The following is a 22,122-nucleotide window of genomic DNA, read 5'->3' as shown; positions in this document are numbered from 1 at the left end:
TCTGTCTTACTTGGAGCAAAAGTCAACTGTGCATTAAGTATGGAAGAGTAGCCTGGGGAGTATAAATTCCCACACTACCTTAATCCAAAATAGCTTTAAAGTGCAGATGGCCCCTGTGGATTTGCATTTTTACAGAGCTTGAAGTACAAAAACAAATTAATTATTTTTATATTTAGACAGCTGATGATGATGAGCTGGGTTAACATGTTTACTGTTCTCAGTTGGTCATTCCCATCACAGCCCTGCCAGAGGTTCTCAAGTCATATGGAAAATTCTCATTTGCAAATGCTTCAGAGAAAATAAATTGAAACACTGACGAGACTGCAATGGAACTTTTTCCTTTGCATGGCCTCCTTTTTCACACATGCAAAATTTGAACTTTGCTGGCCTGATTATCCCTGATGTCTGAACAGTCTAACGTCAAACCGCATCTGCTTAATAACACATGGCTAAGCCTTGATTAGGACATTAGAACAAAACCTGCTAAATCTCTCTCTTGCTTTTTTGTCATTGTTTTCTTCAAGTTACATACCATTTTTTCACATAAATGTTCCAGTGCCAGTGAGAATTTTATCCCTTGACTGCCCCATTGGCATTCTATACCAAGAAAACCGACCCTGATGGCCCAGTGTTGCTGTTGCCCCTGGTCGCTGTAGTGCAGCCTGGGCCCCATGGTCTCATTTGGGCACTTACAGGCACCTCCTTGCCTGTTTGTTTCTCTTCCCATTTTCACCACGATAATTTTTCTAGTTGTAACACCAACTGTAACAGTGGGAATTGGAGAAAGGAAAGAAAGAAAAGGAGAAAGGAACAAAGGAAGGAAGAAAAAAAGAAAGCGAAGAAACAAAGGAAGAATTGGGAAGGAAGGATTAACTTGTGGCAAAGTCAGTGAGCAAACTGACAGTAGTAACCATTTAACTGGAGTGACCACTAGCCGTGTTAGTTGTTGTGACTCTGCTCTTAGATGCTGCAACATGTTATGTTTGCAATGTAAAGCTGCTTGTCTCTTGTTATCCCTTAAATACTCCAGAAAGTGTTCAGTCATATTTAAAATTTGCTTTGAACATAGTTTCAGATGGAAGCATGCATGTCCTCAGTAGTAAGTATACATATAGAAGTAAATGAGCTGGAAGGATACCACTGCTTTACTTTCATGTGAGTCCCATCAATTTTTATAGGAGCTGCAGTTACTCAGCATGTCTGAAAAGCAGACTGCTGATGTTAAAAGGCTTTTCAATGCATGTTGTGGTACTCAAATATAATACCTCCATTAGACATATGCCTGCTGATTTTTACAAGTATTGCCATGAGTCAAGGCTTTAGTGGATGGTTTCATACGTTGTTGACCCACACTGAGTAACATGACCATGCAATGTCTTACATTTATCTAAGCTTAGATGAGCAGAGTCAAGCAACATCCTAGAGTTAGGGGATCCTTACTCATTTCACCTAGGGATGTGAGACATGCTTTCAAGCTTTCTTTGTATGAGTCATCCTTATGTTTTGCCTTTGTATTTCTCACAAACTTCATTGTTTTCATCACAGGATTGGTATAGTTGGCAGTTGCAGATAACATTATTTTTGCTTTTCTATTGCAATCATTAACTGTCCGTGTGATTTGGCATGATTTAGGTTGCTTAAATATCTTCTACTAAAAATATTAGCACCCTTACCAGCCATGAAAATGCTGGAACTAGCAATGGGAGGTAGTTCTCTCAATATATTTTTTCTTTTTTTTCTTTGTTGTTTTCCTTTGGTTTGCAAGGCTCTGTGTTCTTACTGCTGAGAGTATGAAATCCCAGTTCTGTCGTCCTTTGCAGAAAAGGATTCAATAGTGTAATTTAATGCATATCTTTGATCCTCAGTAGGATGAGAAACAGCACTTTGGAGAGTGACTTTTCAACATAAGCAATAAAAGCTCTAAAAGCTTGAATGGTATTTGCCCTGCTACAAAGATGCTGGAATTGCTGCTGTTTCCAGGACCTTTGTAAAATAGGAATAGGTGGGGAGAGTTCAGTCAGACGGTGCAAGAAGACAGCTCGATTAGCATGCTGACCTGCTTTCCCAGCCTTCCTCCCACTCAGCCACCAGCATGCACTTTGAGGGAGATCCTGTCAACATGCTGTAGTGCTGCTGCACCATCCCTGGTGGGTTTGTCTTCAGCAGTCCCCCCAGACCTCTCTGCCACAGGGTCTCCAGTCGGGATGCATAACTGATGCCTGGCAGGGGTCATGGGGCATGGGTCCACACATAGTGCATGAGGAGTCACTGTTTGGAAAGCTGCTTGAGTGCTTATATCGTGAATTTGTTGTATTGATTGGGAAAATTAAGCCTCATTCCTCCATCACTACCATTTGGCACTGGTATGTGGCAGGTAAGCACTTGCAGATCACAGCCAGCCTGCTAAGAAATTCCCTGCACTGGCCAAGTGGTTTCATTTGAAACCTCTCAGGAAAACTCATCCATTGTGACCTTGGGCTTGACTGCCAGCCTTCAGTGTGACACCCATGGATATGCTCCATTCTCCTGATGCCACTTCGGAGTGATCACCCCTGGTGCAGAGGCAGTAACATCCTGAGCTGCTGTGGCTGATTATAAAGTGAGCGTCTATCAGTGCTTTAGATTCCACAGGAATAGCTCCTTTATTCAGCCTATAAGCTCCAGCCATACCACCACACATTTTAATAGTCTACTAGATGTCTACTGTACCAACAAAAAGATCTATTTTCAGAGTTACTGAGATGTGAAAGCAGTTGCCTTCCCCCCCCCCCAAAAAAAAAAAAAAAGTTTAAAAATAAATCTAAGTCAGCTTAATAAAGGAAAATGTAACGTAGCTGTAAAAATAAAATCTGTTCCATGCTGGAGTGTTTGGCTCTGAGCAAGGATTTGGCTGCCTTGTGGTCACAGATCTGCAGTTTGGCTTCCATGTTCTAGCTTTAAAATAGCTACCCAGCCCTGGGTAATGAGGAACAGGTCCGTGCCCCTCGCTGCTTGGCAGGCTCGAAGTAGTGTTTTTTACTCTGCTTCTCTATATTTGGGCCTTTTAGGAAGCAAGTATGGTGTTTGTCCTCATCTGGTGCTCCCCCATAGCAGAGGCTGCTTTCTGTCAGTGCTGGTTCTCGTCAGATGTTCCTTCTGCAATTTTTTAGACTTTCCAATTATCATTCCTTCCAATCCCTCACCCCAAGTTGTGAAGTGAATTTAGAAATTCTGGATGACAGTAAGTTCAAGGAATGAGCCACTTCTCATTTTCCTCATTCAAGTAATTTTTTCCCTTAAAGCCATAATCTGCACATTTTGGTACTATCAAAAAAACTACTTAACAATCAAATCTGTTTTTTTTCTCCTTCCCAATTAGCAGCTTAGCAGCTCTGTTCAGTTTATCAAAAGCACTTCTAGTCTTTCCTGTGCTCAAATATATTTAGTATTGCTCCGTGATAGAGCAACATTTCCTTTTAGAGCACCTTTGTCAAAATGTATAAAAAATAGGAAAATCCTGCTGTAACCAAGAACATGTTAGAGTACATATGTCAAATGTGGTAAGTATTCCAGGAAATGAGTGAAATACTTAGAAATTGGCAAAATAATATTTGATTTGCTCAATTTTATGAGGCTGGTTAAACCCTGATGCTTTGATTCTCCTCTGTTACTCGCAGGCTACCAGCTGTGCTGCCATAGAATAGTGCCATCGGATTTACAACAAAGTAGTCTTGTTTTGCCTTATACCCCTTTGTAAGCAGCACAGGGCCATGTAAACAATAAAATTGTTCTGTTGTCTGAGATTATTTATATTCCTCAGCCCGGAGCTATTTTTCCCTTTTCTTCAGAGTTTATATACTATCAGGAAATGGGGTGATTTCTAGGCTGTTTCAGCACAGTGGAAAAATACTCTCTTTGTATCTTGAGCAGAAAAAAATCTATTCCTTGTCAGTCAAACGTGGCAACAAATGAGAGGTGATAAAAGGGCAGTTAGGAAACAATTCACAGAGTGAAGTTTTTATTAGATTTTAAGTTTCAATGTGAGCTTTCTGTCTCTCTTAGAACTCTCTATCTTGGGACATCTCTGAATTATATTAGCTCACTCCTGAGGCTTTTTCTTAAAAAATACAAAGGTAGCATTTGGTCACTCTGCTGTATCAGTGTCACTGGACTGTAAGCAGAGTGGATATGTGCATGACATACATAGAGGCCATAATAAGTTATCCTAAGTATCGTGGAAAGAAAATATAGCACAGAACTGATCATTTTAGTTTTGCTCTCTGTGACTGCAGTATGACAACACTCGAAACAGGATTGCCTTAGGTAAAACTCATCAGCATCAATTCCATTCACATGAGCAAAGCTATCCCACCCGTTGCATCAAAGTTCTTTTTGCCTCAAAGTACCTATTAATCTTTAAATACTTCATGTTCCCATACTTTTTCTCCAGAAACTGCTATGTAGTTGTTGAAGTAATATGTACATTTGTGGACTGATTATATCATATATTCTAGAGCTGATACTTACAAATCCAAGATAGTTGATCATTGGTTTCTCTTTCCACTCCCTTTAAAAATACTGTATGCCATCTGTACCATACTGTAGTATGTATACTATACCAATTACTACCTACGGTTTGAATTGTGTGCAGCTTATCCTATTATGATCTGGGAACACAACACCAATATGTCATAGACATTTAGATGCAGGCAGACAAGCAGCAGGTTTATCAGTACTCCCTGGGGGATTTACGCATGTCAGAGACCCACCAGGACTCTCTGCACCATCAGGAAACAACAGACTTTTTCCACAGTTGATCTTTATAGATTTGCAGACATGTACACCTATAATCTGTTAAACATATACATATAAACATAAAATGAAACTTAAGCAAATGCAAGGAACGCAGGAGCACATTATGAGAATTATTCATAGGTAAGCATTGAAAGAGAATTAATTTGCTTTGCCATAAAAGCTGATAAAAAATGTTTTGAGATACTCATAGAATCATAGAATGTTTTGGGTTGGAAGGAACCCCTGGGATCAAGTTCCAACCCCCCTGCCACAGGCAGGGTTGCTGAGCACTAGATTAAGTACTAGATCAGATTGCCCAGGGCCCCATCCAACCTGGCCCTGAATGCCTTTAACAATATTGTGTTCTTATTGGTGAACTAAGTCCCCTCAGCATCAGTTCATGACTGTGGGGATTATTGTAACAGCAGTAGTTCTCAGGAAAATATGTGGGTGCTCCAAAAGTAACTTCAATTTATTTCTGTAGAAACTACAACAGATACAAAGATCTCAATAACACTACTTGATAGAGCTCAGCTATCAAACACTACATTTCAGCATAGCCACTACCATTAGCTATGTATTTTTGCCAGCAATGAACAAGAGCCTGCATGCCACACTGGTAAAAATCTGTACCAGTGGAGGTTTCATTGGCCCACACAGATGGAAGTCAGAAGGCTCCAAATCCAGACTATACAGTGGGTGTGGTAGGACAGTCCAGCCAAGATTGGCAATGTGCTCCATAGTCTTCAAACTGGGCCCTAACATTATCATGTTGCAAGAGAAAGGTTGCCATCTTCTATGGTCTGACTCTGGAAGTTCAAGCCTTCAGCTCAGTCAGAACTGAGATGCAGCGGTCAGAATTCATAGTTTGTTTGGGTTCCAGGAAATCCAGAGAGATTACCCCTGTCCTTTCCCAAAAGACAGTGCACATCACTCTACCCTCTTGGGGCTGCATCTCAAACTTTTTCTTCGATGGAGAATGCATATGTTGTCTGTTGTTTTGTGTCTGGCTCATGATGGTGGCACCATGTCTGATTACTGGTAAAGATACTGTCCAGGAAACTGTCACCTTCAGCCTCGTGTTGGTTTAATAGGTCCTGACATACTTGCTTACGGTGTTCATTCTATTCCTGTGTGAACATTCATGGAACCCACCTGGCACAAATTTTGTGATATTCCAATATCATCACCATCATTTCCAATTCACTGAAGCCAATATTCACCTCCGTATAAGGTTCCTTTCTTGTGGTCCTCAAATTCATGCAGATAAACTGATTGAGATGCTGTTCATTTTGCAGTGTGACGGCTGTTCATGACTGTCTGGAACATAGCTTGTCTTTCACATCACTGTCACTGCTGCTGAAATGCACCACCCACCGCCTCACTGTGCTCGCATCCACTCTTTGGTCTCCATAAACATTCAGCAAGCATCAATGAATGTCATTGGGCGCCATTTTTTTCTGCATGGAGGAATTTGATCACACACTTCATATGCTTCATCTGCGCTTCCGTGTCAGATGCCATTCTGTCAGACTGTCCCTCTGCTGCCAACTGTTTCACAGTAACCACATGTAATGGAATATTGGTGGGAAGGTTCAGCATCTACTGCCATACCACCATCTACCTCTAATGTGGAGGCATTAAAATGGGAAGCATTACTTTTAGAGCAGCCCTTGTAGTATCTTGGATTTAGTATCTTCTTGGATCTTAATATTTTCTAATGATGTGTGCAGGGAGAGGTTGCTTGGATCAGGATTACTATTTATTTTGGCCTGAATCTTTGCTTTTTTCAGTTACACACTGACAACACCTTGTAGGTAGAAGAGTGTTGTTCAGGAGCATAAAGGCATTTCATGTGTTGAGATTTACACCGTTCAAAGCTCATAAGACATCATTAAAAAGATTAACACAACTATAGAATAAAGATTTCTAGGAAATATTTTCACACACCATAATGGTTTCAGAAGCCTGTGATCTGTTAAAATATCTATTTTCTCTGCAAAGTTTCTAGTGTTATCTGCATAAGAATATTGGTGGATTTGTGTATTTTAGAAAGTAGATGGCAAAACTTCCTTTTTAAAAATAAAACATGCAATCTGGATTTTGTGGTGTCTGAAGTATAATGCGTTCATTAATGATAGCTCCAGGTAGCTATCACACATGCTCTTACCCTGTCCTTTTTTTATCTGATGTATCTGTAACTCTACGAAGAATGATGGTACAGTCATTCTCCAGCAGAAAAACAATCATGCTCCATTCAGTCTGATATGTCACCTGCAACTGCTCGTTGCTCAGCAGCTCAGTGAAAAGTGAAAAATTCCCTCAAAGTACTTTATTCACACAGTAATACTTGAGAGGAAATTCCCTCCTAACCACAGCTAATGGTCAGACTGTGTGTTGAAGCATGAGCAGTAATAGCTTCTGCAGTGGTAACTTAGATGGTGCCATGACCAGTGTGCTATCTAATTCTTTTTTAAATTGCTAAATTATCTTCTAGTATTCCTACACTGTATTCTTGTATATCTTTAACTGTTTGGTGTATGAAGCATCTAGTTCGTTTTAACTTTCTCTAAATCTGTTATTTATGCTCTTTTCTTACTTTGGAAAAGATCAGCAAGACCACTTCTTTTTTTAAATCTCCTTTATAAAATGACCTGTCACATCTTTTTTTCTTTTTTTTTTTTCCTTTTTTTTTTTTTTTCAGAATAGATTAAGCTTAGATTTTAATCATTCCTTAAATGGGAAAGGTCTGACAATGCTGCTAATTATTTCTTTTCCCTTTCAATACATTTCCTACTACTATTGTTGATGATTGGTGTTTTTTTCATTTAAGGCAAAGTGAGAGGAATTGAACTTCAGACATAATAATGCCCAAACTTTGATGGCATTTGATTAAATCAGAGATGGACTAAAACCCAAAACAAGTGAAGAGGCTTTGTATATCTGTATCGAGAAATAAATGTAAAGGGACCTTAGATATCTCAAAATTTAAAGCCCTTGTGAAAATGCACAAGTGATAAATGGTACAAATACAAAAGGCTACAATTCATTTTGCCTCCAGTAAACATTTGTAGCTTAAGATAATGCCAGTAGGGATTTTCTAAGGCCGTTGCCTTAGCGAAAAGACAGGTGATTTAATGCATATGCATACTAAATTTTTGTGTGAATCAAGACCAAAAGAAGTCATCAATGTTAAATGCTTTACAACTTCTAATGTTGAAATAAAGCAGTTAATTGCTTCAAATATATAAAACACAAAATACTTGTTATGCCTATTTTCATTGTTTCATGCAGGTTTTGTCTAGCCAATGTGGATGTCCTTAATTACACCACAGTCTTTAGAATGAAGTAGATACAGCACTTCTGGGCTTAGACAGTTCTGTTTCTGATAAAAATTATTCTTGTTTCCTTAATGGATGTATTTTCTCACTAATAGGTCTGTATATACTTAAGGGAAAAATAATTAACACTAAAAATTAAACAACTTCAGTCATCACATCTTATCTGTATTTCTACAGTTTATTCTATAATCTCACAATAATTTTATCTAATATCCACTATTCCAATTAGTACAAACAGCTGAAATCTCAGCTGGAATAAACTGGCATCATTCCTGCTGAATATTTTACCCCAGACTTTTTAATTGGACTAGGTTCAGTTCTACTAAGTGTTGAAGATTTTTTGGTTTCGGTTGGTTGGTTTGGTTTTTCTCCTTTGTACCTTTTCTTACATGAAAGCTAAACCAGAGAGAAATGTATTACTGTAGATTTCTAATTGCCTGTGAAGCACCTTCAGGACACTGATTCACACAACTATTTTTAAACTGCTTCATTTTGTACTTAAAATACAATTATTCTTGCTTCACCATAGAAATCACACTGTTCCACATTCCTTAAGTTCCTTAAAAGAAGCCTGCTACATTTGGCTCTCTACAGTTTCACAACAATGTAAAAATCAGTCCTGAAAAGAAAAAAAGTTAATCCTGGTTATAAATATGTTAGCTGATAAATCATTTAGCCTCTCACTTTCTTGAGTAAGATTTTAGAAATTAGTATTCATGAGTTGTTCAGATTCTGCCTGCGAGATGATTTACACTATTGCAAGATATATCTTTTTTATTATTATTTTGCATGGTTAATTTTCTGTATTATTCATTGGGGAGAAGGATACAGTTGTTGAGTTTTTACTGTTTTGCAGATCCATCAAAGGCAACAAATAGGACAAATTATGTGCTGTGTGTGTTTCAGAATCCCTTTTTTTCCGTAGCAAATTAAGTTTGGGTGAACGAATGGGAGTAGGAGATTATTTCTTAAGTAGTAAAGTGTATGTTTTGCCTGTCCCTATTTTAAGGGTGGATCGTACTATAAGATTTCATGTTCGTATTGGAGATACAGAAGTAGAGCTCTGATCTGTAAACTGTCTGCATGATGTTCCATCTGAACAAGACTCAGAAAAACAGCCCTGCTATGGATTGAAACATTTTGCAACTTAAAGATGAATTCGATTTTTAAAAATTCTCAAGGTTCTCTTCATCACACAGTCTTTATAATGCAGATTAGATAAAGTGTCAAAGTAGTAGAAATAACTGTAAGACACAATATTATACTAGCAGAAGGAATGGCCTCATTATCTTCCATGGGACTCTAACTTGTACATTTTTTTCCTGAATAACAGTCAATGCCTGAAATTCCTTGGCAAATGGAATATCATTGAGCCAGGCACAACAATGGAATCAGTGTGATCCCTCACACAGGAGAGCATCCAAAGAAAGTTATTTAATCTATTTCTAAATATAGAATTGTCACTGTAAATGTCAAATTCCATCTTCATCCAGGGTTGCCATATAACTTCATTGCAACTTATCCAGGAGCTAAAAACCTGCCTACATGATGGATGCTAATTATTTTGTTTAACCTGTTTTTCACTCTAATCCCATTAGAACTTGTTTGTAATTAAGCTAATTATATTCATGTTCAGAAGTTAATTTAGAAATGGATAGTCCATTTGGTTACTAAAATGGGGTTATTTTCGCACTCACCTGCTGATTCCATGGTCATTGCCAGAGCTAGCACCCTGCTCCCATTTTGCAACACCCTGTGTCATGTCACTGATCAGCGTCTGGAAACATTGCTCTGTGCAATTATGCAGGTATGCCTGTGCAAGTATGCAGTATGGCACCTTGCCTTACATGCTTTAATGAGACATTGTGCATTGGTACAGCATCGTCCTTAGATGCTGAACATCCCAGCTTGCCATCACACAACCTGGTTCAAATTATCCATGTCTGTAGTCCAGAAAAGCCTCAGAAAATCTGCCCCATCAAAAGCTTCAGCTGGGCCATACTGACAGAGCTCCTAAACACACTGCTTTCCAAGCATTTTCCTTCCAGTGCCTCTTGGTGCAGATATAAACTCAGATGCTATGAGTCAGATATAGCCTGCAACCTCCTTTCTCATGTTCCTTTGCAGAATGGGAAGCATAGACAACATAAAAAGAGAGGGAAAAGAGAGGCCAGAATGTTTTGAGTTATTGGATAACAGTGAGAGGTGTGCTAATGCAAAGCACACAGAAGTTCCTATTCCTGTTCCAAGAGATGTTCAACTTGCCAAGGGATTTCTGGCTCTGAACTATGACAAGGGAGTCCTATTGGCCTTGATAAGCACAAAATTCTTCACCAAGCCACCTTTTAGTAAATAAAAGCCTTTTATTCCTTTGACATTCTGTGTGGGATTCCTAATAACACTTTTAGATTTAAATAAGTCAAATTAATACCATAACCTAAACGGATTAGGAGAATAAAATCAGATTATACCAAAATAAGCAGCATTCATAACATACGTAGGCTTTTCTAGTTACTCCACAGATTAATTGCAGTAAAGGAACAAAGGCATAGATTCAAGAGTGGGATTCAGGTGCATCTGACCTAAAATGATCCTGGTGTCTGTCAAAATTGAAGATTTTGGTGCTGCTTATGTTCAAACCCTTCTCCTGAAAATGAAGATGCCTGTGAGGTGTGTGTTCCTCTCAGCATCAAAATGCCAGCAGAAGACCAGACAGTGCAGTGCCTATGCAATAACACTCCCTCTCCTCCCTGTCACCTGGGAATCCACACAGTTGGTGGATCCCATTGGACTAAATTGTTCTCTTGCTTAGTAATCTACACTTGGTACCTGTGATAGGATGTCTAACACTATACGAAGCATGGTGATGGGAAATGCATCCACACACAATTGCTTTGGCATTAAAATGTTTGTTTGGGGTGTTTAAGGGCCATAGGTCACCCCTTTGCTAAGAGCTGTTAATTAGTTGGAAGTGAAATGACAGAAATCCGGAAGAAAACTGCTTCTTTTTTCTTTAAAACATATAAATTCTAAGCATACCAGAATTTATATAAAATATGTATTCCTTCCTCAGTAAATCTTGTAACAAAAAAAAACATCCTCAGTATTTTTCTGAAAATATAGTTATCAAACTATGGATGCATACCAGTTACATTATGAATATTAGCACTTTGCTAGACAGCATTTTGAGATCAGAGTGCTGTCATTTCCTTACACGCAGCAATCTTCCATGGGATGAATGCATATTGTCATGTTTTCTGAAATTTTTATCAAGCCATGTACCATGCAGTGTCTTCCACATCAAGTTCTTAGTTACTAAACTTTTTTTATTAATTTTTTTACTAATAACAACCACTGTTTCTCTATTGAATTCATTGTTATGAACAGATACTTTGCTAATGTATCCATGCTTTAATTTTGAGATGCATTCAAGCATCAAAGCAAAGTGTGTTATTTCAGAACTTTAATTGTTCCAGCATGCTGGCATTTCTAATAGGTGCATGTTCTTTCCTAATTAAAGACAGCTCTTCAAGATCAGTACACTGTGCCTCGTTGATCCATGATTGCCTCAGCTAACTCACAGTCAGCCACTGAAGTTTATAGAAACCCTGCTAAAAACAGCAGACAGAAAAAAAACCCTTTACTCTTTAGACAAGAATGATTTCCCTTGGCAAGATCCAGAGATGAATCACTGCCAATGCTTCCCTTTAAGAGTCATGTTAGTAAAATCGGGCCAGATAATACTCCTTATTTCTGAAACGTCTTTTTCTGAAGCAGCCTCATATTTCACACAGATCTGTGGTAGGTAGCCTGACAACAATCAAATGCAAGTCTAGAGAGGGATGAATTTCTCCTTCCTTGCATCCAAAATGTTTTAGTAAGTGAATGTTTGCTGAACTGGATTTGCAGAGCTCTTTTATTTTTGGAGATAGGTAACATTTTGCTGAAATGGATATCAGAGCTCTTTTATTTTTGAAGGCAGGTAACATTTTCCTCCAGATATCAGTTTGGACATTGGAATTGAGTCATATATGCCTTAATATTTGTCTGACAACTTCTCCAGACACTATAGGAACTACGAAGTCAGATGTGTTTCTGACGGAACTGGGCCGAACCAGCCTGTAAACCGTTGACACAATTCTACAGAGCTCAAGTCATATCTTACAGTTTTTTTATGACAGATCAATACAGTCACATTTACCACATCATCCAATAGCTTCCAATTTTTAGTATTTATTCTAAATATGTGGTGTGACAGGGAAGCATTACTTAGTTTCATGGGTGAGACATTAAAGCACTGCTGTAAGACCGCTTGGCTTTCTTAGAGTCATCATAACAACTTGCAAACCGTGAAGACTATGGAACACTCCAGCATTTCACATCTTGCAAGCAGTGTGACAGTTAGCTTCCTGGTTTCTCGGCTTTAGCAGAAATGCTAAGTCACAGCTTGAATCACTGATTGAGCATGTGGTGGGAAGGCAGGGCCAACCCAGGGGAGCTCAGGTGCATGCTATGCATCTGAGTGGCTGGAAGGGGAGGAGCCAGGATCTACCCCTTCCCAGACCTCATTTAAGGGTTGGCAGTGGAGGTAATATCTTGCTGGAGGTTTGTACCTACCTGAGGTCTTCTAGAGGTAAATTGGTTGGTTGGTTGGTTGGTGTTTTTGGTTGTTGGTTTTTTTTTGGTTGGTTTTTTTTTATTTTGTCGTTGTTTTTTTTCTTCCCTTTGTTTCTGTGTCTATAGCAGCTGTATTTGGGTTTGTCTTTGTTTGCTGCAGCCGAAGACTTTCCTGCCCCACTATTATCACTCTACTTTCTATCATATTATAGTGCTACGCCTGTCCAGACACATATCTTGGCTATCCAATGGACTAGGACCTCAAGATCTTCCTGTTTTATTTTTTCCCTTTCTCCTCCTACACCTACTCTGATTTTTGTTTTCTCAGGGGAAATCTTTATGTGTATAGTTAGAGAGGTAATCAAGGACTGAGTATGTACTGGTGATTGCAACTTATGAAGCTTGGAACAAAATTATAAGTCTCCTTTAGCCCTGTGTTAGCACAGCAACCACTAGAGTGACATGGCTATGTAGGGTCAAAAACTTCTGGCAAATGTAAACTTTAAAGTTACACAGTCTCTAAGCTACTGTATATAGCCCAGTTTTCTATTAGTTCTCTAAACATGGATGTTGTTAGTGTAAATGTTGGTATCTGGTGAGACTGTGTCTCAAGTTCTTATGTATCTGTGCTTTACTCCCTTATTCCCCATCTTCACCTGGAAAGACAGTCCTGGGTTTTAACTGAAAATGAGAAGTGACGCAACCAAGTCAGTCTTTATTTCTTCTGACTCCAACACGTAGGATCACCTTATTTCTGAGAAGATTATGTCACAGGCATCTTACTGCATCTCTCATTATTTTTCTCTGGTGGGAGGAACCCTTGAAGGTCATACAGTTGTCTACCTCACTAAGCTATATCAACCATAGTTGGCAGCCTAATGAGGTACATGAGCTGTAAGGCAATTCCAGAAGGTATGTTTTAATAGTTTAACGTGCTCATGTAGCCTATACGTATTAGGACTTTTCTGTTGAGATGTGACCAGTCTAATCTGCACAACTCCTGAAACAAGAAGCAGAATTCATTATACTCTGTATCATATGATTTCTGCTAAAAATCATAACTGCTAAAATGTTAATTCCTAGTGAACATCAGATTTTTCTTGAATTTGTTCCTTTTCTCTTCCAAGGATTACATTTTTCTTTGCTGGAACAACTCCTTTTGTTTTTTTGGTTTTTTGTTTTTTTTTGTTTTGTTTTGTTTTTTTTTTTCAGTGTTTACTGATCACTTCATCATTCTTCTATACAATTTTCAAAGAGCCTTGTAGATGGATAAATACATTATCAATGGATAGTTGGGACTATGATTTCATGAAAGTCAGGAATAAATCGTACTTCTGCTTGTAGGGTGTGTAAGGCAATCCAGAGCCCTGCTACTGCTCTTTGTTCTGCCTTGAATCAGTCTGTTGTTCCAGTCTATAAGCGTGTGTTGATCAGACTTCCAACTGTGAGGCCAGTTTTATTGCCACACAAACGGGGATTAGTGCCATGCTGTACTCATTTTCACTTGTCCTATGGTTTTTGAGCACTCTTTTTGAAGGTGAAAGGTTAGTGGAGTAATTCAGTGTTCCACTTCACCTGCCTGTTCCTCCAAAGAATTACTTAGTCTATTATTATTAATGATAGCAAGACAGGGAGTAGCACTGCTGCTGTAAGATCACTGAAGGATCCTATGATGCATTTCACGTACCTCGTTTTCCACATCAAGACACACAGCATCCTTGACATGTTCTTCTAGGAGTTGATTAAGTTTAAAAGAGATGACATGTGGCAAACTATGGAAACCTCCTAAGGCAAAGTGACACAGTGAATAAAAATTACTCACAAACAATTCATCTCTTCTTCCCTTCCTCTTGGGTTTTTAAATTGTTCTATGACATACTTGGTACAGCACACATCATGCCTCTTTTGTCTTCAGTTTTCACTGGCTAGTCTTCCTATGACTGGATGCCACTGAAAACAATATGAGAATATAATTAAAGGTAAAATATATATTTTTGATTAAGTTTATTCTGGTGTGCATCAAACATCAGCGTTTGTTGTTTAGAAAACTTGTGTTCTTGTGTTTCAAAGGACTATTAGGTTCTTTTTTTTTTTTTCTTTTTTTTTCTTTTTTTTCTCTCCCAATCTTAATTTTGTTTTATTTTTTTAGTTTGGCTTTTGGGACCTATTTTTTTTTTTTTTTTTTGAAGGTTGGTTCTGCACTGCTATTGGCACTGAAATTACCAAACAAACTGCTTAGTTATTGAAAACATGAACTTACTTTCATTTCCATGTAGCCAATTCTACATATCTTGCTGTACAAAGATGATTCCAAGGCAGCTATACTGTAGGTGACATAGAGAGCACCTGATTTTTTTTTTTTTTTTTTTTCCTTAAAAGGCTTCAAAAAGACAAGCATTCCCAATTTTTGTTTGTTCAAAAAGCAAGACAACAAAATACTTGTGAAAAGAGGCAGCTCTAAGAAAAGCAATCCGGGTTCCTTAAGTCAAAATTCTTCTAAACATGTAACAGAAGTCCAAGTAGCTTAAACAAAACAAGCAATTTTTTGTTCTGAATTTCACACAGCTGGCTCAAAGAAAGGTAAGCAGATTTCATTTTTGGTGACTGATGTTTCAGTGCAAGTAGTTTCACAGAGTGTCTCAGCTATGTTAAAGGAGTACTATATAGTCAGAATACAAAGACCTTTCAAGTTACACCTGACCTTTGGAAATTCCTCCAGATTAATTCTGCTCCATCAGCTGGAGGCCAGTTCATCAAAATTCCCTGTGATACAGAACTGAAACTGTACCTGGACAAAAATACATACATACATATTGTAAATATTTGGCTGAAGAAACTGAGATTTGGTTTTGTTTGTGGTTTATAGTTTTTAATGTGACCGAGAAATCTTTCTGAGAACTCATTTAAGATGGTGTAATAACTGACTCCATCAGCTGTTGTCTATTAAAACTGTAAAATACTGTAATTGAAATATTATTCTATTTTGTAGGAGCTTGTAAATATACATAATGCATACAAACATCCATAATGTACATTTTAAGTCTAAATGTGTGTCTCTTTAACCATGCTGGCACTAACGATTGGAATTTCTTTGCATATTGTGTGGCTGATGGAGAAGAGACACTGAAATCAAGCTGTTAAATACACCATCTCATTTTTTCTTTTATTTCACTAGAGTATGTTCTCTGTATTTTTAAAAGAGCATTGAAAAGCCCAAGAGATGAATTCTGCTCTGAAATTGCTATTTGCTGACATAGAAATAGCTGTAAAAATACAAGCAGGGAAAAATACAGTATAGCAATATATTTTCATTTATTTTGGAGGAAAGTAGTTTTAAAGAAGAATTATAGTCTGTCTTCTGAATGATAAAGCAGTATAACTAGCATTAAACACAGCTGAAATTTTGTAATGACCAAACCTCAGCTCATCCAAATCCCCAATAGCATTAACTCCCCAGAATTGGGCTGTAAATTTGATTAGCTTTACAACAGATATGAGACACAAATGTTCTTCCTTATACAGTCATATTAAGTGGCTGCAAAAGAAGATCACAAGTCATTACAGAGCAGCATATCCAACATTTAAGTGAGGCAGGAACTCCAGCTCACCCAGCTTTCTACACTAAGTGCAGCGCAGGGTCCTTCTTTGTTATTCTAGCTTCCCAAATCTCTGGCACCCTGAGGGCTGGTGTGTCTCTGGCCACAGGACAGGGTATCACACCAAAGACACAGCTGCTCTCATGCCAGGCATGGTGCATCTGGTAACCTGAGAGATCCCAGTGTATGAGCATCCTGCCATGCTAGCTGTTGCCCATAGTTTGATTGAGTTCATTTCTGTAAGGGCCCAGGCTTGTGAGAATGGTATTGCCAGAGATTGTGTTTGTTGGCATTCTCTGTGACAAAGTTTTGTCTTAATTTCTGTATATTTGAAAGGTAGTCTGTGCTGTTACTGTTACTAATCTATTGTGGCTTTATTTTTGTTAATTTCATTAGGTCATTCTGATAATGTATTTCTGGTGTAGCTTTATATTCTGAGCTCTGTTTTTCATGGATGTTTGGACAAAGCTCCACTTGGAGTGGACTTCTGAAATGGCCACTGGTTCACTGATGAATCGCACTACTTCCAGGAAAAAAAAAAAGCTAGAGCGGTTTACTAATTACAGAAACAAATTCCTAACATTGAGGAAAAAAAAACAGATATATACAAATGGTAAACAAGAAACAGTTTTATAGTAATGAGAAACATGGGGAAAGCAGTTCTAAGAATCCTGAGTATTCCTTTTTCAATTATTTATGCAGTGGTTGTTTTATAAATATGTGTTTTGTTGTACTGATGGGTATTTTTACTATATTCCTTGTTCTCTGCAGCCCAGCTAAGAACTGGCTTGTACTCAGCCGTTTGCTACTCTGAGGGGACAGTTCTTGAGTTTCTCTTTTCAAGTATTTTTGAACATTATGCTCACAGCCCATGCACGTTGAGGATGAAGTATTTGAAATTATTTTAATTCGGTTTGTCTGATAATCTCAATTTTATGGCCTGTCCCCATGAGCTCTGTAAAGACGCCAACTCATGACTCATTGAGTGTTACCAGAAGTGTCTGTCTTCCTGGGCCTGCCATACAGATGCTGCCTCCAGCAGGACAATGTGGCTTGAGCCTGAAGGTGCACAGCTTCATGCAGAAGTAGGAAAGGACCATTTGCATATCTGGAATTCATGTGCCATCTGTATGTCCGCCGATGCAAATGCAGCATGCTGCATGGTCAGTGTGATACTAACACGGTGACTGATCTAAGGTGAAAAGTTTCCTCCTCACTAGTTGTCCCAACTTCCCAAACAAAGCAGTTATGCCAGTTTTGTGGCTTTACAGGAGCTGCTAAAATAAACTAGCTCTTCTAACATCTGTTGAAGAGTTCTTATTGAAGTCCTTATAAATAACTACATGTAATGACAGCACAACTCGGCACTCTCAGAGTTACAGAGATGTAACATAGGATCTTCCCTGGAGAGAGCTATCCTGATCTTTCAGCTTGGTATCTCAAACTAGCAATTACTAGGTTACTGTTCATCTACCTCAAAAGAAATTGGCCACCCTTCTGATGTCTGGGAGGAGGTGAGGGAAGGACCCTACACCTTTCAAAACCTTCCAGATATGTTACTGAAATGTATTCTTATGCCCAAAAAGAAATATAGATAGAAACCCACATAAGTAATCTAAGGCTGGGGATGATTATGTAATACTCAGTACCCTTTCAGTTATCATGGAAATTGACTTTTCAGCTCTCATCTAAGACACTTCCATGTAAACATTCATTCTGCATGTAAAAACATTTTCAGATTTGAACTGAGTAAATCTATATTACACTATGCTGCTTTTCAATGCACCAACATCAAGTTTTGAGAAGATCTTAGCTGCAGCCATTTAAATATGCAGTAAATGGAAGAAATTTTTTTACTCAAGTAACTGTGAAGTGCTAGCACAGGCTGTGCAGAGAAGCTGTGTATGCCTCATCTCTGGAGGCTTTTAAGGCCAGGCTGGATGGAATTCTGAGGTGGTGAGTGGCAATTCTGCCCGTGGTAGGGGGCTGGAACTAGATGATCTTTGAAGTCTCTTCCAACCAAGCCATTCTATGATTCTAAACCTCACTAAGCACTTACCATGATCCAGATGACAATATCATGATATTCTTCCGAGCAGTCACCAGCAGCTGCCTCAGAGGTCAAAGCCCACCTTTCCTAACAGCGTTAAAACCAACACATTCATCAAATTTTGCTCAATGATTCCCTTTGAGCTCCACCATTACTCTTTCTTTCTCCATAGTTGCATGGAAGTGTTTCTTGGACCAATGCTGCCAGATTCAGCCTTGAGCAACCGTAACTGGTTCCCTCAGACTACTCCCTGAATTTTTGCTAAGAGACATTTGCCGCTTCCCCATTACCCAAGTTGCTTATTTACCCTACAGTTTGTCTCAAAACTCATTACAACCACGAACAACTTTGCACTTTGCAACTTAAGCACTAGGAGACTGTCAGAATCCTATTTGTTGTGAACAAAATCCTTCCAGTAATCCCATGTGATTCTCCTCCTTGGCTGTGGAGCCAAAGGTGATATACTTTCTATTCTGAAAATTTTTAAATGGGTCTTAGCTCAGCTGTACCTCTCTGACACTCATGCATGTAAAAATAGCAAAGTCTGGGCCTCGGTGACCTCCTCCGGATATATTAAGATATGGAAGTTAAATGTATGCATTAAGTGCTTGCAGGACTGAGACTATGGGGTCTTAATATGCCACAGCTGCAGTGGTAACTTGCCTTACTGATTCAGGAGATGCAAACTTAGTATTCAAATCATGGGCTCTCCCTGAAAGTGTACATTCAAAGCAAAGTATTTTTTCATTAGATGTTATCTGCTAATATTCAGTTGTGTTGGCAGCAAGTCATTCAATTGATTTGGCTAAAGCAATGTACTTATCCTATCATAAACTCTTATCATCAACAAACAAACAAAAACCTGGGATTAACTTTGCCAACAGCTTGACATCTCTCCCTGGGAATCCTGGTGGTTAATAATGCTGTGCAAACACAACACTCGGGTTACGACTGTACTGGGGAAGCTGACATTCATATTGTTCAATGGCACCATCTTCAGTCAACTGCAGAGCTGATTATTAACTGGCCCCAATAAGAAGTCATGTGCGTCTAGCCTAAGTCAGGAAAAAAACGTACGTAAGTGCCACAGAACTGACATGGTGTGGTGATACAGGAAATCTACTGTTTCGCAAGGACTACCAAGAGTTTGGGTCCTCCAAAGAGGAAAATCTCTGTACTGAAAGGAGAAAAACGTTGATTACTCTGGGAAAGTCTTTTCTTGGTTTGTTTTTCTTAGAGGGCTAGCTGGTTTTATTTAATTAACTAAAAAGTAATTGTAGATCCAGATTAATGACAACAGACTTTTTCTGGGTTGTATTTTTTGGTTGTTTTTTTTTTTTTTTTTTTTGGAAATACAGAAGTAGCTATAGAAGACAGAATCATGAAGCATTCTGGACACATGAATGCTCAACAAAATCTCACAAATTGAATGCCAGTATTCAAATAGTATTTGTTGCCCTCCTTTCTGACCTTTCTTTATTCTTTAAAATACAATTGGAAAAAAAAAAAAAAAAAAAAAAAAAAAATATTAAAAGAATAGGAGCCCATCCTCCCTTTAGGTAGCAATATAGGTATTTGTGGAAGTCTAGTACCATAAATAAATGGCTTCTAGTGTTCTTCTTTTTCTCATCTGAAATTCTTGCTATTTTTCACTCTTTGCTCAAACTATAATGATTGGAACATTTGTTCATGAGGCATAATTTTAGAAAATGATTCAAGTCATATGTTTACCAGAAACTTGCAACTAATTGCCCCGCTAGCTCCTCCCCGTGCTTTTACTCTTTTCCTCCTGTATGCATGCATGTTTTCAAAATGAGAATAAAATATGTAGACATCTTGTTCTTACAGTTAAAGCTAAGAGGACAGAATAAATCTGTATCTGAGGACAGTCTTTTCTTCCTTCCAAGGCTGACAAGCATTTCACGGTTTGTGTTTCCTTTTCAGCTGACCCCCTGGTTGGAAGCATTGCCACTCAGTATATGACTAACAGAGCAGAGCATGACAGAATGGCCAGACAGTGGACCAAGCGATACGCCACATAGGAACCTCCTCTAGGATTTGCTGGACCTGTGCAAGCACATTCACTAAGTGCTTCAATAGCCCTTCCCTTCATTCTTATTTTTTATTAAATTTTGAACCATTTCTTTTTTGTTTTGTTTTTATTTTTATTTGTTTGGGGTTTTTTTTGTTCTGTTAACTTGAAAGCTGTTTCCCTCAAATGTAGACAGGGAATTTTGGTTATCAGTGCAAAGAATGTTGGATCTGTAATAGTATAGAGCTTTGTCACGAAGCTTTGTATTAATGTGTGGTTTTTTTTTTCTTTCATGTGTTTTTTGGGAAAACAAACAAATTCAGAATTATATCTCGTTTCTACTTAAATGTAGTGTTTAGGGTTATTTTTTTGTACTGAAGTCTTTAATGGTGGGTGCATGCTACTGGGAACAAGTTTTGTATAAAAGCTTAAAATCAAGAATCACTGTGCATTACTAAGACTGTGTTTATCACTAGCCTTCTGTTTCCCACACAAAAGGCTACTGCATTGAACAAATTAATATGTATTTTGATTTACTTAAAAGAAAAGTGCTTGTAAATTTCTTAGGGACCTGCCACTTTTGACTGTGGATCAGTTGATGTACACTTGTATTATTAAAGCACTCAATAAAACACTGTGGCTGATAAATGCACTTTTTGCAAGACGGTGCTTTCGCGTCTGTGCACTGTAGACTGCACAGTCCTCACACAATATGACTGCAGGTTAAGCAATTATTTTTAGACCTAAACTATTCATTTGTTCTTAACAGTATCTTTCTTAACTTAGAATTCTTTGTTGCGCGTATCTTTTATATACAAACATCTTCTAAATTTTAAGGCCATTCTTTCACATGTCGGCGCTCAGCTCAGCTATTCTGAAGCCTCTTGCTGAATCTTTTGTACTATAGCTTCACTGTATCCATCTTGTTACTTTTTTAATGGTTGACTATAAAAATAGCCTTGCAATGAAAGCAGAATATTGATGATGATTTTATACAGCAGGCTTCGTTTTGCCTTTCTCCTAGCTCTTTAATTGTAAAAGCAACTGTTATTTGAAAAATAAATGAAGGTTTTCGATGGGAAAATTGAGCCCACTGCACCAATCATTCCCAGCACGTTCAAGGCAAGGGTATTTCTATTCAGATTTGACCTTCAGGCTAATTTTAGATATGCAGCCATAGAAGGAAAACTTCTCCTTGGCTAAGGAAATGCGTGGGTGTTGTGATTTAGAAAATATATACTGTGATGCTGATATCTAAATGTTCTTTGTGTTGCAATGGCATCCTGGAAAATCCCTGTCTCATATAATTAAATGTTACAGATGCCACATACAATCCTTGGCTGCCCTCTCTTTCTCTCTTTTCCTCTTATGTTTAAAGAAGATTTTATCTTAAGGAAGATACATTATAATAGGAACAACATAAAGATACAGGGAGACCCAGTCCCATTACATGCTAACTCAAATCCAGCTTTCCTGGAAATGAAAGAAGTCAAGGTGACACCGTGGGTCCCCTGTGGCAACCACTCTGAGGCACGAAATGTCCAGGCTGTTCTGGATTTCTCTCAGCCATTTGCTCATAGCTGAAGAGTCGTACAGTTTGAATCTACAGGTGAGTTGTCTTCTATATGAAGAGACGCTGAACAGTGATTTTGACATAGGTAGTATGTGATAACTACTGCCTCAAGAACCATGAGGATCTTGACAAAATAATCA

General features: G+C 38.3%; 1 protein-coding gene across 1 annotated transcript in view; it reads left to right on the top strand.

Moving 5' to 3' along the window:
* Positions 1 to 21,672, top strand: part of LOC122159347 (ubiquitin-conjugating enzyme E2 E2) — a 37,708-nt gene extending 16,036 nt beyond the window's left edge. The window contains exon 4 of the mRNA XM_042816844.1: positions 20,322 to 21,672. Within this exon, the coding sequence (XP_042672778.1) occupies positions 20,322 to 20,419 (98 nt within the window). The 3' untranslated portion in view covers positions 20,420 to 21,672. The remainder of the gene's footprint in view (positions 1 to 20,321) is intronic.
* The last annotated feature ends 450 nt before the right edge of the window (positions 21,673 to 22,122 follow it).

This window comes from Centrocercus urophasianus, unplaced genomic scaffold (genome assembly GCF_019232065.1).
Source record: "Centrocercus urophasianus isolate 14NV4802_14NV808 unplaced genomic scaffold, USGS_Curo_1.0 seq_16, whole genome shotgun sequence".
NCBI classification, from domain to species: Eukaryota; Metazoa; Chordata; class Aves; order Galliformes; family Phasianidae; genus Centrocercus; species Centrocercus urophasianus.
The sequence above is the reverse complement of the archived record's forward strand: the minus strand, read 5'-3'. Positions and strand labels throughout refer to the sequence as shown.